At 43.1% G+C, this 13,459-nt stretch overlaps 1 protein-coding gene across 2 annotated transcripts; it reads left to right on the top strand.

Moving 5' to 3' along the window:
• Positions 1-2,906: 2,906 nt before the first annotated feature.
• On the top strand, positions 2,907-13,042 carry COPS4 (COP9 signalosome subunit 4). 2 transcript variants are annotated; one of them, XM_081020993.1, is made up of 10 exons: positions 2,907-3,066; positions 4,691-4,770; positions 5,430-5,581; positions 6,639-6,742; positions 7,986-8,139; positions 9,846-9,996; positions 10,493-10,663; positions 11,426-11,541; positions 11,920-12,004; positions 12,643-13,042. In XM_081020993.1, the coding sequence occupies exons 1-10, from the start codon at positions 2,993-2,995 to the stop codon at positions 12,774-12,776; spliced, it is 1,221 nt and encodes a 406-aa protein (XP_080877119.1). In that variant the 5' UTR covers positions 2,907-2,992; the 3' UTR covers positions 12,777-13,042. The 2 variants fall into 2 exon arrangements, with proteins under 2 accessions (XP_080877119.1, XP_080877118.1); XM_081020992.1 differs by having other exon boundaries at positions 11,414-11,541.
• The last annotated feature ends 417 nt before the right edge of the window (positions 13,043-13,459 follow it).

Raw genomic sequence — 13,459 nt, 5'->3', positions numbered from 1 at the left:
AGAAAGCCTGCAAGCTGGACATGACAACACAACGGCACTCTGCCCACTTGCAATTTCCAGCAACTTATTCAGAGGCATACTGCCTTTGACAATGGAAGTAGAACAGAACCACTGTGGCTGTTGATAGTCTTGTCCTCCATTAATTTGTCTAATCCTCCTGTAAAGCCATCCAAGCTGGTTTCCATGACAGCCTCCGACAGGAGGCAAGTTCCCTAGTTTAAATGTGTGCTGCACAAAGAAATACTTTCTTTTATCTGTTCTGAATTTTCATCAAATATCCATGAGTTCTAGTGTTATGCGAGAGGGAGAAAAACTTTTCTCTATCTGCTTTCTCTGTGCCTTGTCTGAGGATTTCTAGCTTGCTGCACTCAATGCCCTCTTTGATGTACAGAGCAACACAACCTCCAGTGCATCTTTCCCTGTCCTTCCTATAGAGTTTATACCCTCTCATATACCCACTATATGAATGCCATCTTCCAAGACCAAGCCCTCCAGTTCACCTATCTTGGTTCCGAGGCTTCTAGCACTGGTGTATAAAAACTTGCATGAAGTCTTTCTCTTCAAGTGTTTTTGGCATTTGCGTAAGTGAAAGACCTATTTCACCAAGCTTTTAGACATGAGGCGATATAATTTGTTTGAGGTCAGTTTTGTATTGCACTTATTATTTAATACGAGTATTTTTTGTTTCCCTTTTTCCTGTGCTTACATTGTATTGCTTTAACTGGTTTCAGAAATATGTAGTCTGGCTTGCCCACAAATCAATAGACTTAAATCCTTTGATTTCACTATGTCTACTGAAAGTATGACTAATATTGGATATAATTTTATAGAATTTATTGGTATTTCATCATTGAGCACCACTGTCAATAGATTCACCTTTCCCTCCCAAGTGCATTCTTGTTGATTTTCCAGAATCAACATAGTTGGAAAGCAATTGTTATAATACTGGACCACTGATAGTGTTGAAATATAGCTTCCTTGTTTATACTTAGCAATATACACTGCTCAAAGTTATTGCTCCATTGGCTCATTTGCCCTCTGCTAGTAAATGGATCATAATGGGCAACTTACAAAGGTATTGTTAGTTCTACCATTCTGATTTCAAGATTACCGTACGTGTATAAATACTTGTAAGTTTAGAATTATATGTACTGGGTTTTGACAGGAGAAATGCATTTTAAATAACAGCTGCTTAATTTGTGAAGTGGCTTCTCTACAATGAATGGATTTGGTTGGATTTTTGTATATTTTGATCAGAGGGAAAACAAAATATGTATTTAACATTTCTTTCTAATATCTACATTATAAAAATCGAAGTACTATTGCCATCAAGATATGCACTAGCTGTTTAGACAAGAGAAACGGAACAGACAGACAGAAGATAAGAGTCCATTTTCTTACGAATCAAATAGAAAAGCTACTTTGTATTATTGAACATCAGTCAAGCCACAGTCCAGCAATCTTTGACAGTTCACCAATAACAGCTTGCTCTTTACACCATTCAACGCCCAGGTCTGATAAGATTGTAAGGCAAGAGAAGAGGCCAACGACTTCCCATACAATAAACACAGGGAACTCAGCTGACTGCCATAAAGATTAAAGTCCCTGTTAAACTGTGGTTTCCTGTGAGAAAGAGAGGGGTGCTTGAGGCCAGCTATTCTGCTCCTGTTTCAGCAACAGAGCAAAACACTTCCACTTGCGTTAAATTCTGGACAAATAAATATCCGTGATTGGGAATTGTAAAGTTTTTGCCCTGCTCTACGATACGCCAAAAGCAGACCTCCTTGAGCAGCAGCCATCGGACTGAAGAATGAGATCGAACTCGTTATTTAAAAACGAGACTCTTCTTTCCCTTTCTTGCTCTTATTTATTGAATTTGTTAGTCGCTTCTGCCCAGTCTTTACCCAGGACTTACAACTCCCAGCCTCAGCCCTGGCCACCAGCCCACCCACCCCGCTTTTGGGGCAAAGCCCTACTCCCCGCGGCCTTCCTTGACAGAAGAATGAGAAGCAATTTGGAAATAAAACAACCAAGCCTCCTCCCTCGTTCCTGGAGGCACCGGCTCGTCGCGGCTCCGAGGCCGAAATATTACCCCGGGGCTTCCGCGCAGCTCCTGCCGGGCCTAAAACCCCCTGCCTCCGCCGAGGCGTCCCGAACCCCTTCGTCACTGACAGACAGATGACAATTAAGAATATTATAATCCTGAGGGGAGGCGGAGGAGGAGGGAGAAGGGCCGGTACTGAGCCTCCCTTCCCGACAGGCGCCCACCCCACAAGCCGGCCAGACTCGTCCTGTCAGCGAAGGGAGAAGGAGGCGGCCGGTGGGTCCCCCGCCTCAAGCGCCTCAGGGCTGCGCCGCTTCTCCCTTCCTTCCCCTCAGGCGACCCGCCCCCCCTCGGCCCGCCTAGCGCTCACCTGCGCCCGCCGCTTCACATCGGTCTCTTCCACCCCCCCGCGCCGGCCCCACCGTAATGACAACGCCGCCCGCGCGCTCCCGGGCTCGCTCCCGCGCGCGGCCGGCTGGTCGCCGTGACGGCGGCGGCTGCTCGCGGCGGCGGCAACAGCAGCAGCAGCTGCGGCAGGTTCCGCGTTTGTTCAAAATCACGCGCCCAGCGCCATTCCGCCGCCGCCGCATCCCATAATAGCTCGGGCAGCGGCGCCCTGGCAACCGGCGCCGCGTCACCGGCGCCAAACAGCCAACCAACCCGCGAGCCCGCCCTCTCCCTCTCTCTTTCTCGCGCCGCGCTGGTTTCTCCCGCCTTCCCTCCTCAAAGCGCGCTCCACTTCCGCTCAGGCTCCCTCCTCCTCCTCCTCCTCCTCCCCTTTCGGCGCTTCCGGGATCCGTGACGTCACGCCGCAAAGCCGTTGGCTCCGTACGGATACGCGGCTGCGTCGCCGTCTCTAGCGTAGAGGCGTCTCGCGCCGGAGGAGGCGGAGTCGGCGGCGCTGTGTTTCCCCTCACAGGTTGTGGGCGGGAAGGGGGAGGATCCAAAATGGCGGCGGCTGTGAGGCAGGAGCTGACCCAGCTCATGAGCTCGAGCGGCTCCCACAAGGACCTGGCCGGGAAGTGAGCGGCTCCTTTTTCCCCTCCCTTCTCATAATGACATTTCATAATGTTGTATTATTTTACTGTTGTTAGCCACTCTGAGCCCGGCTTCGGCTGGGGAGGGCGGGATATATGTAAAATTTTATTTTATTATTTATTATTCTCCCTCCCCATCTCCCGTAGCAGCCAGCGCCGGGGTTGCGGGGTGGGGAGAGGAGGAAGCGGAGCAGGCAGGAGCATCTCTTGGCTTAGGGAGGCCTGCCCTCCTCTCAGGTCATGTTCTGGATCTGCATGGCGCTGGTTCGGTTCCCTCCGTGTTCTGTTGGGCCTTGTGGATCTAGGGCGATCTTTATGGAACAGAAGAAGAAGTAGTGTGGGTTAAGAAAATTAATCGGTAGCTGTCAACATTAATTTGGTAACAGCAACAGCAGTGGTTCCTCGCACCAGTTCCTGGGATTTTAGCAGAAATATATTCGAACCCGTAGAAACGAGCCAGCGGTGCTTCCCCATCTAATTCGAATCTATTATCTATTTCCGGCATGGCCAAACCTGGCCCTCCAGCTGTTTTGGGACTACAATTCCCATCATCCCTGACCACTGGTCCCGTTAGCTAGGGATGATGGGAGTTGTAGTCCCAAAAAACAGCTGGAGGGCCAAGTTTGGCCATGCCTGATCTATTTATTCGGTGTGTTTCTATGCAGCTTTTCAGGTGGACCTTATAAGAGCAGTTTATGTAAGATTATTACAGCTCTATGGGGTGTTGGGAGACGGGCTGCTTCTGGGGTTGTTTGTCCATCTTTGGTCCCCAACCCTGCACTCAGTTCTCACCTGTGGCTCCTAGATTGGGTAGCCCAGGACCTTGTCGTCTGAGTAGCCCAGGACCTCCAAACACACTGCCCAGGCTTACACCCTGTGAGGTCACTTTGGAGCTGCTAAAGCAGTGGTTTGTCTCTCAAGACGGATGCCAACAACACAGACTTCCAGGAACTGGCCTCTCTTGCAGCTGTAGTTGAAGCTTCCCTCCTCTGTCTTCAATTTAGTACCCTAAACCACAGGAGATTGCACTCACAGAGTTGGAAAGGCAGGATAATATGGGATTAATGATGTCGTAAATACAAGTATACCCAGCTTTTGCTTGATGCTGTTTGGCTGTTTTTTTGACTGCTCATTGTATCTCAGCATAATGATGTGCATTCACACTACCTTTTGGAGGACTAAAAGGTAGTCCCTTGCATAACATTGTACTCTTGTGTTTGATTAGAGTTAATGCAAGAAAAGGTGAAAAGAGGATGATAATCTTCTCTTTCTGCAAAAGGAATTGTCAAATTGTGTCCTCATTTCTATGACTAGCCATTTCATTGCAGTGGGAAAGCACCAGAACTGTTAGATCTCAGGATTTCCATTGAAATGCAAAGTATGGCATGTACATACTCTAAAATGGTTTTGAGAAGAATGGCATTCTAAAATATCATGCGTATTGTCCTTACATGCACAAGATGTAAAGCTAATTTTAAAAATACACCAATTTTTAGCAACATAGGAAGCTATAATAAGTCAGACTGCTAGTCCATCTAGCTTAGAATTAGCTCTGTATTCAATGACATTTAAACCTTAACTCTTTTTTTTTTTTACTGCATTCTGGCAGGTATCGTCAGATATTGGAAAAAGCAATTCAGCTCTCAGGAGTGGAACAATTAGAGGCATTAAAAGCCTTTGTAGAAGCAAGTGAGTTTAATTATCAGTTTTCGTGAATTGTTGAATGACAGCTTTGTAAGTATTTAATTGCAATCGGAAAAAATGAATGGTCTTAGAAATCTTTGTACATTGAAACAGGCATCAATATAGCACTGGGGATTTGGTAGGGAAAAGGTTGAGGTGTCGTTTTTAAGCATGAATACTTTGACATAAATTTCATCAAAATCAGTGGGATATTCTGAATAAACATTTCTAGGCTGTAGGAGGGTTGTTATCTCATAATCCTGTTATCCAAGGTTATGGTCTCTGCAAAATGTTAATACTAGTATAATTATTTTGGCATCTGATCATAAAACTGTGCTGTGGTGAAACAATGAATGGGTTGTGCCCGTGCAGGGGCAGCATTCCCCCCCCCCCCCACTTCTGTGCCATGCAACTCATATTCCACATTTCACAATGGTGAGTCCGAGCCTTTCCATTATGATAGCACAGCAACTGAGTTGCAAACAGATGCTATGTCAGTGTAACAGTTTTATGCCCAGGCTCTTATGAGCTGGTACAGATGCCTAAAAGTTTGAGTTGGAAACAGGGGCCTTAACAATGGTTATAGACTGAATGCTCACTAAAATGACAGGCCTAACGACAATGTATAGCCTGACTTTCTTTCCACCTTGTGTCTCTTAAACCAGTGGTCAATGAAAACGTCAGTTTAGTGATTTCACGCCAGTTGTTGACAGACTTCTGTACCCATCTTCCAAGTCTTCCTGATGGCACAGCCAAAGAAATCTACCATTTCACCTTGGAAAAGATCCAACCTCGTGTAATTTCATTTGAGGAGCAGGTAAGAGCAAGATGGTGATCAAATTTCAATCCCAACCTTCCTCCCAAAGGAGCCCAGGGCAGGAAACATCAAAGTGATTTAAAAATACAATTAAAAATAAAATAAAAACATTTTCAAACATGTGAAACAGACACATGCCCTCCGCTAATAAGGTTGTCAAAAACAGTACGTTTCGAATGCCTGGGTAAACAACTATTTAAATTCCTCCAAAAGGAAACATAATGAAAAAGACAGAAACACCTCACCAGGAAGGACATCCCAAAGATGGGTAACTGTCTCCAAGAAGGCTCTGGCAAACCAGTCAGATAAAGAGAAGAGTATATTGAAATATTTTCAGTACAGTGGTACCTCGGTTTACAAACTTAATCCATTCTGGAAGTCCGTTCTTAAACCGAAACCATTCTTAAACCGAGGCACGCTTTCCCTAATGAGGCCTTCCGCCGCCAGTGCCCTTCCACCATTCGGATTCCATTCTTAGACTGAGGTAAAGTTTGCAAACTGGGACACTACTTCCGGTTTTGCGGAGTTCTTAAACCGAATCGTTCTTAAACAGGACTGTTCTAAAACTGAGGTACCACTGTACTGTACTCTAAATTATAATAGATATCACTGGCATATGATAAGCCTTGCCAAAAGGACAGCAAGGAAAAGATGCCCCAAGTCAATTTGTTCCAATAATGAATACAGACTATTCAGTTTTGTTCATCCTGGCATACTTTGCTAACTTTATTAAAACAGTCATTAATTGAAGGTAGCTTTGTTTGCCCCGTAGTTTCCTGCAGCTTGTAAAATTTGTACCAAATTCTACACCACAAATTTCGCTTCTACCCTGGAATAACTCAAAACAAAAATCACTACGCTTCTTGGCAGTTTGTATCCTAATACATCCCTCATATGCATTTGATTGAGAAGTATATTTAAAGATATTGTAGATCATGTAAAATCAGATTATCATTGTCAAATGGGCAAAAGGAAACAGATAATATAAAGGATATTAGAAAGCGGATCAATTTGATAACTTGATTGCATTATAATTTTATGTCCTCATTCTTCCCAGGTTGCTTCTATAAGACAACATCTTGCATCAATTTATGAGAAAGAAGAAGACTGGCGGAATGCAGCACAAGTATTGGTGGGGATTCCTTTGGAAACAGGACAGAAGTAAATAGTTGTTAGAAAACCTGACATTTTTTCTTCATACATTGTATATCCTTTTGTAGTACAAATGCTTCATTGGGTATATTCTGGATCTGTTTCCTTGACTTTTCAATAGCTTTGGCTTCTCTGATTGTTCTGTGACAGTTGCACATACTACAGTGGTGCCTCGCAAGACGAAATTAATTCGTTCCGCGAGTTTTGTCGCCTTGCGATTTTTTTCGTCTTGCGAAGCACGGTGTCGGGAAAGTTTTGGAAAAGCTTCAAAAATCACCAAAGTCTTTAAAAACCTCAAAAAAGGCTACCACACCGCGTTCTATGAGTTGCTCCTCGAAGTCAAGTCGCAACTGTATTAACGGTGTTAAGAAAAAGGAAACAAACTTGCAAGACGTTTCCGTCTTGCGAAGCAAGCCCATAGGGAAAATCGTCTTGCGAAGCAGCTCAAAAAACAAAAAACCCTTTCGTCTAGCGAGTTTTTTGTCTTGCGAGGCATTCGTCTTGCGAGGTACCACTGTATTTTGATAGATCAGTGATCCACCTGGAAACTTTTTCTGTGGGGAACTCATAACCCTTTGGTGCTGCTCATGTTGCAGTTATAATCTTTAGAGCACAGTCCTATTTTTGGTTTCAGCAACCTCTACTTTTTTATTTTTATTTTTGCACTTATTTTTATTTTTTATTTCGATCCAAGTGTCTTCTGTGGAGCAGTGCATAGAGTTGAGCTGTTTTTTTCCTTACAAGAGACTGCCATGGACCTTGTTGCTAGCTTCCATCAAATAGTGTATTGCATTATGATGAGTAGTCAACGTGCCCTACAAGTTTTAGGACTACAAGTCCCATAATCCCTGAGGGTTGATGGGAATTGTCGTCCACAGCATATCGAAGGGCCCCACATTGAATGCATTTGCATTAAGACAGTGGGTGGTATTAAAGTAGACCTACTGACATTAACGGGCCTAAATTAGTTGTGCCCATTTTAATAGTCTACTGTGAGTAAAGCCTTATGACTATTACCATTCAAAATTAACCAATAAATTACATTTCCATACCCTCTTGCGGGGGGGTTGCCATTGAGTATCCTGCTTCTCCATTTCTCTGGGGAGACACAGCCTATCCTTCCTTTCAGCCAGAGTTGGCTGGTGGCAAACATTATACAGCGTGTAGTATTACTGTAAGTATGTTTGCAAAACTCTTATGATGCAAATGAACTGAGGTTTCAATAGTGTATTTTTTCCCCTTTCTATTCAAGGCAATACAATGTAGATTATAAATTGGAGACTTACCTAAAAATTGCCCGACTGTACCTGGAGGATGATGATCCCGTTCAGGCTGAGGCTTACATCAACAGAGCATCGCTTCTTCAGAATGAATCAACCAATGAACAGTTACAAATTCACTATAAGGTGAAATACTAACATTCTTGTTTTGAGTGAAATGAAGTAACATATTGCTTAAAAGTTTTATCATTATATTTTTGCATATACATCTGTTCCTCATTTGCTGACCTCAAGGTTGCTACCCTTGTAGTTGCAAATCAGGATAAATAGAAAGTGAGGCCATCTGTTAACTAACTGTCATCTTCAAACTCTGCAATTTTCACCATTTTATTATGTGAAATCTGATTATAGTCTCCAAGATTGCTTTTTTAAGTTATCAGCTTAAATGATGAGGAAGGCGTTTACAGCTTTGAGATTCCAAACTATGCCCACAACATATTTGGATGGGAGATAGCCATAGTATCTGTAAATCACCGGGGCTAGGGAGAGCTGGAAAGCATTGTTCATTACATACTCTATTGCTCCCTGTATAATTCTCCTAGGGATACATTTCTCAAAGGACTTCTTCAGAGAATTCCCTTCCTGAATAGTAGGGAGGACATTCATTATTTGTTGGTGGATGGGGATAAACAGACTACCTGAACGGCGCCCATGTTTGCCTTAGCAGCCCATTGGATTAAAGAGAATTTCATTATGTAACATGGGATCCCGTCTGGTGGTGACCACTTACACTAAAATGTACTCCAGTACAGTTCATATTAAGGATGTGGATGGTGCTGTGTGTTAAACCACAGAGCATTGGCCTTGCCAATCAGAAGGTCGGCGGTTCAAATTCCCATGACGGGGTGAGCTCCTGTTGCTTGTTCCCTGCTCCTGCCAACCTAGCAGTTCGAAAGCACGTCAAAGTGCAAGTAGATAAATAGGTACTGCTCCGGCGGGAAGGTAAACGGTGTTTCCGTGTGCTGCTCTGGTTCGCCAGAAGCGGCTTGGTCATGCTGGCCACATGACCCGGAAGCTGTACTCCGGCTCCCTTGGCCAATAAAGCGAGATGAGCGCCACAACCCCAGAGTTGGTCACGACTGGACCTAATGGTCAGGGGTCCCTTTACCTTTACCTTTGCAGTTCATATTACTGCATTTTTGTGATGACCAGTGGTGTTTAATGCCTGACTGGAAGGCCAAACAGTTGAAAGCACACAATAACCTAGTTCTTGTGTGACTTTTCTATGATTTGAACATGTAACTCATTCCATGCTCTGTACCCCTCCAGGCTCTACCTAGTTTTTCCAAGGGCCACTTTGGTGGAGCAGGGAGCTTGATGCACCCAACTCCCCAAAGTGTCCTGCTTCAAAGTCCCAACACCACAACCTCTACTCTTTTCACATCCCTCTTGAACTGACAGGTTATTTGGAGTAGGGGCTATGGTCCTGCTACTTCCCGAGATACAGATTTGGCCTACCAGTTGCTATCCTCTCATCCTCTCATTCCCCCTCCTTTGGTAATTCTTCACAGAACTCTAGCCCAATGGTTGCCATCAATTTGATTTGAACTCATTTTATAATGAATTGATTTTAGAATGCTGTATTATTTTACAGTTGTTAGCCGCTCTGAGCCCAGCTTTGGCTGGGGAGGGCGGGATATAAATAAATTATTATTATTATTATTAGTTGTTGTTGTTGTTGTTGTTGTTGTTGTTGTTGTTGTTGTTGTTATTCTGACCTGTAGTATGAAAATTGATGGTCAGTTGCATGAAAAGTGGGAACCCTCAAATATTATTGCTGGATTTAATAGGTAACATAGTGAGCAACTGTATGGTTTTTTTCCCTGTTTCAGGTGTGCTATGCTCGCGTTCTTGACTACCGAAGGAAGTTCATTGAAGCTGCCCAGAGGTATAATGAGCTTTCTTACAAGAGCATAGTCCACGAAAGTGAGAGACTTGAGGCACTGAAACATGCCTTGCATTGCACAATCTTGGCATCAGCAGGTAAAGCAACACTTGATGGCTGACTTCTATATATGCAATTTTCATTTTAGTCTTTGGGATTATATATATGATCCTGTTCTGCAAGGGGTGGGGGAGCTCTACTCTGAAGCAGTATGCATGTTATACTTCCATAAAACAAAACTTCTGCATAAGCTGCCACAGGTTGTCTGCCCTGCGTCACTGGAATGTTTCATGTACGATTTCATGTTAATGATTATGATTACTGAAACCAAATCATCTTGGTGGTGTAGCATTCTAGAAGCAGAAATTGCAGTTTGTTTCCATAGAAAGGATCTAGCTGCTAAAGCAATCTGCACCTAGCAGGTATAATTTGAAAAGTCATCAAGTATTAACAGTTGAGTGCTGTGGGCAGGCAGGAAGAAATTGGCCATTTGCTACTGGCTCGCAAAAAGGCAGCTGAGAAAATGCTTTGAAATAGAAGTGAACAGTATTGAATTGAGATGTCCCAGTGCATGGTATTCTTACTATTTTTCAGGACAGCAGCGTTCCCGTATGCTAGCTACTCTCTTCAAGGATGAAAGATGCCAGCAGCTTGCGGCCTATGGGATACTGGAGAAAATGTATCTAGACAGAATTATCAGAGGGAACCAATTGCAAGAATTTGCTGCAATGCTCATGCCACACCAAAAAGCAACAACAGCTGATGGTACTTGGGTCTCTTAAAGTGCGGGTATACCCTGTTCTGATGGGCACTCAGACATTGTTCCTTTCTGTATATACCCTTTCAAAATGAGCATTGTTGCACTTTGGGTCAGCTTTAGTAATCATTTACATTGGGTCTTTATATCCTTTTATACTCCAGTGTTTGGCACAAATAACCTAGTTCCATGAAATTTCCAATCCATTGTTTCCTAAAATATGGTATGTGTATCCCTGGTCATACATGAAAGTTTTCAAAGTGTACACAGTAGAATTTTTAAATTTTACTTCATGTTTTCTGCAGTTAAAAAAAGCTAATTCAAAGATAAAGTAGTATTATTTTCAACCAAGAAGGAGTACTCCAGTAAGATAGAACACTCAAAAGGGGCATGCAATTATTGTAAGTTTGGGAAACGCTGCTCTAATCTCCTTAGCCATCATGTAGTACTTTGGGCTTCCATCAACATTTAGACTGAAATTTCCTTTCTGTAAGCTTGACAAAGATGCAAAAAAATATTACTCTTAGTTAAGCAGGTTTATATCCTGTTCAGCACAATGATTTAAAGCCAATAAATCATATTATGAAAGTTATGATAATATCATAATAATGTAAGTCAATTTCTTTTCTACCTTTATTACGGAGCAGTATTGATGGAACAGAAATTGAGGACTGCATATGCTACATACAGGTTTTTTAAATTATATTTGACTTGTAGCCAAATACATGCTGAATTTCAAACTCCTAATACATTGTCAGTTTCTATTTCAGGTTCTAGTATTTTGGACAGAGCTGTCATTGAGCATAATTTATTATCTGCAAGCAAACTGTATAATAATATTACCTTTGAAGAACTTGGAGCATTATTAGAAATTCCTGCAGCCAAGGTATATAGACTTGTGTACTGTTTGCTTTTGTTTTGTTCAAACTAAGCTAGTTTTAATAATGTCTAGTTTGATGAAGAACTAGTTCGCTCTTCTGCTTAAAGTAGATGCGTTCAAAAAGAAAGGAACAAAACATGATTGATGCTGGTATAAGATGATGATTTATTAAATTTCTACACTGTCTATAAGGGATGCAGGTGGCGCTGTGGGTTAAACCACAGTATAATCAACAGTTGCAAAGGTCTCCTGCAGAATAAATTGACATATATAACTTTTCTCTACCACCGACACACCTGTGTACATATACATGTGGCAAAAACCATATCAAGAGTGGGCTTCTGTTTATTAAAAGTAGATGTCCTTTTGGGTTTTGTTTTTCAGGCGGAAAAGATAGCATCCCAGATGATAACAGAGGGTCGCATGAATGGATTTATTGATCAGATAGATGGAATTGTTCACTTTGAAAGTAAGTTAAGCTCTAGCTTGTTGTTCTTGCTTTAGGTGCGGTTGAAGCACATGTAATGCAAAAGCAAAATATTTTAGCCTGGTGTACAATCAACATGGCACTGTGGTTAAACCACAGAGCCTAGGGCTTGCCGATCAGAAGGTCACTGGTTCGAATCCCTGCAACAGGGTGAGCTTCCGTTGCTCAGTCCCAGCTCCTGCCAACCTAGCAGTTTGAAAGCACATCAAAGTGCAAGTAGATAAATAGGTACTGCTTCGGCGGGAAGGTAAACGGCATTTCCGTGCGCTGCTCTGGTTCGCCAGAAGTGGCTTAGTCATGCTGGTCACATGACCTGGAAGCTGTACGCCGGCTCCCTCGGCCAATAAAGCAAGATGAGCGCCCAACCCCAGAGTCGTCTGCGACTGGACCTAATGGTCAGGGGTCCCTTTTACAATCAACATATGACAAAGTGGTAATTCTCGCTGTAGCCACCAGATGGCAGTAGTGTCCGTGCAATAGTTTGAATTCCTGTATTCCAAAATACCTGTATCTGCAGACCTGGTAACAGAAAATTTGCTTATGCAGCAAACGAATAATGGCAGGAAATTTAATAGAAACAAGCAATGAATGCAAGAATGAATTCGTCTATTGTCTTTTAGCTCGTGAAGCCTTGCCGACGTGGGACAAACAGATTCAGTCTCTCTGCTTCCAAGTTAACAACCTTTTGGAGAAGATTAGTCAGACTGCCCCAGAATGGACAGCACAGGCAATGGAAGCTCAGATGGCTCAGTAGACTTTCATTTCCCCCGTTCTGTAGATATTGTTTGTTTATTTTCATCTAAAAATGTGAAGCTAGCATAAGAACTTATGGCTTTGGCTCAACTTCTGCTAGAACCCTAACTAGACAAAGGTGTAGATGTGTGTACATTATGTTTAAAACCCCAAAGGTTTATCTTAAAGGTATGGTAGTACAACATAGACATTAAGCTGTTTAAAAAATAACTGAATGGAATACAAGATGTTTTTTAAGTTTTGCATTAAAATTTCAGTTGTTTCGTGGCCTTGTGAATATTTGTGTGTGCGCGTTGAAAACTGAAGTGCCATATTCTATTTAGCTGTAGTTATTCCAATAAAGGCAGGCTAGAAGTTAATCAGATTCACTATCTTCAGTTGTCATTTGCTGCATCCTATCCTCCTATCCTATCCTATCCCGGGTTGCGCTGTGGGTAAAACCTCAGTGCCTAGGACTTGCCGATCGCATAGTCGGCGGTTCGAATCCCCGCGGCGGGGTGAGCTCCCGTCTTTCGGTCCCAGCTCCTGCCCACCTAGCAGTTCGAAAGCACCCTTAAGTGCAAGTAGATAAATAGGTACCGCTTTATAGCGGGAAGGTAAACGGCGTTTCCGTGTGCTGCGCTGGTGCTGGCTCGCCAGAGCAGCTTCGTCACGCTGGCCACATGACCCAGAAGTGTCTCCGGA

This window comes from Podarcis pityusensis (genome assembly GCF_964106645.2).
Source record: "Podarcis pityusensis genome assembly, chromosome: 9".
Classification (NCBI taxonomy): domain Eukaryota; kingdom Metazoa; phylum Chordata; class Lepidosauria; order Squamata; family Lacertidae; genus Podarcis; species Podarcis pityusensis.
Note: the sequence above shows the minus strand (reverse complement) of the source record. Positions and strands in the feature narration are given on the sequence as shown.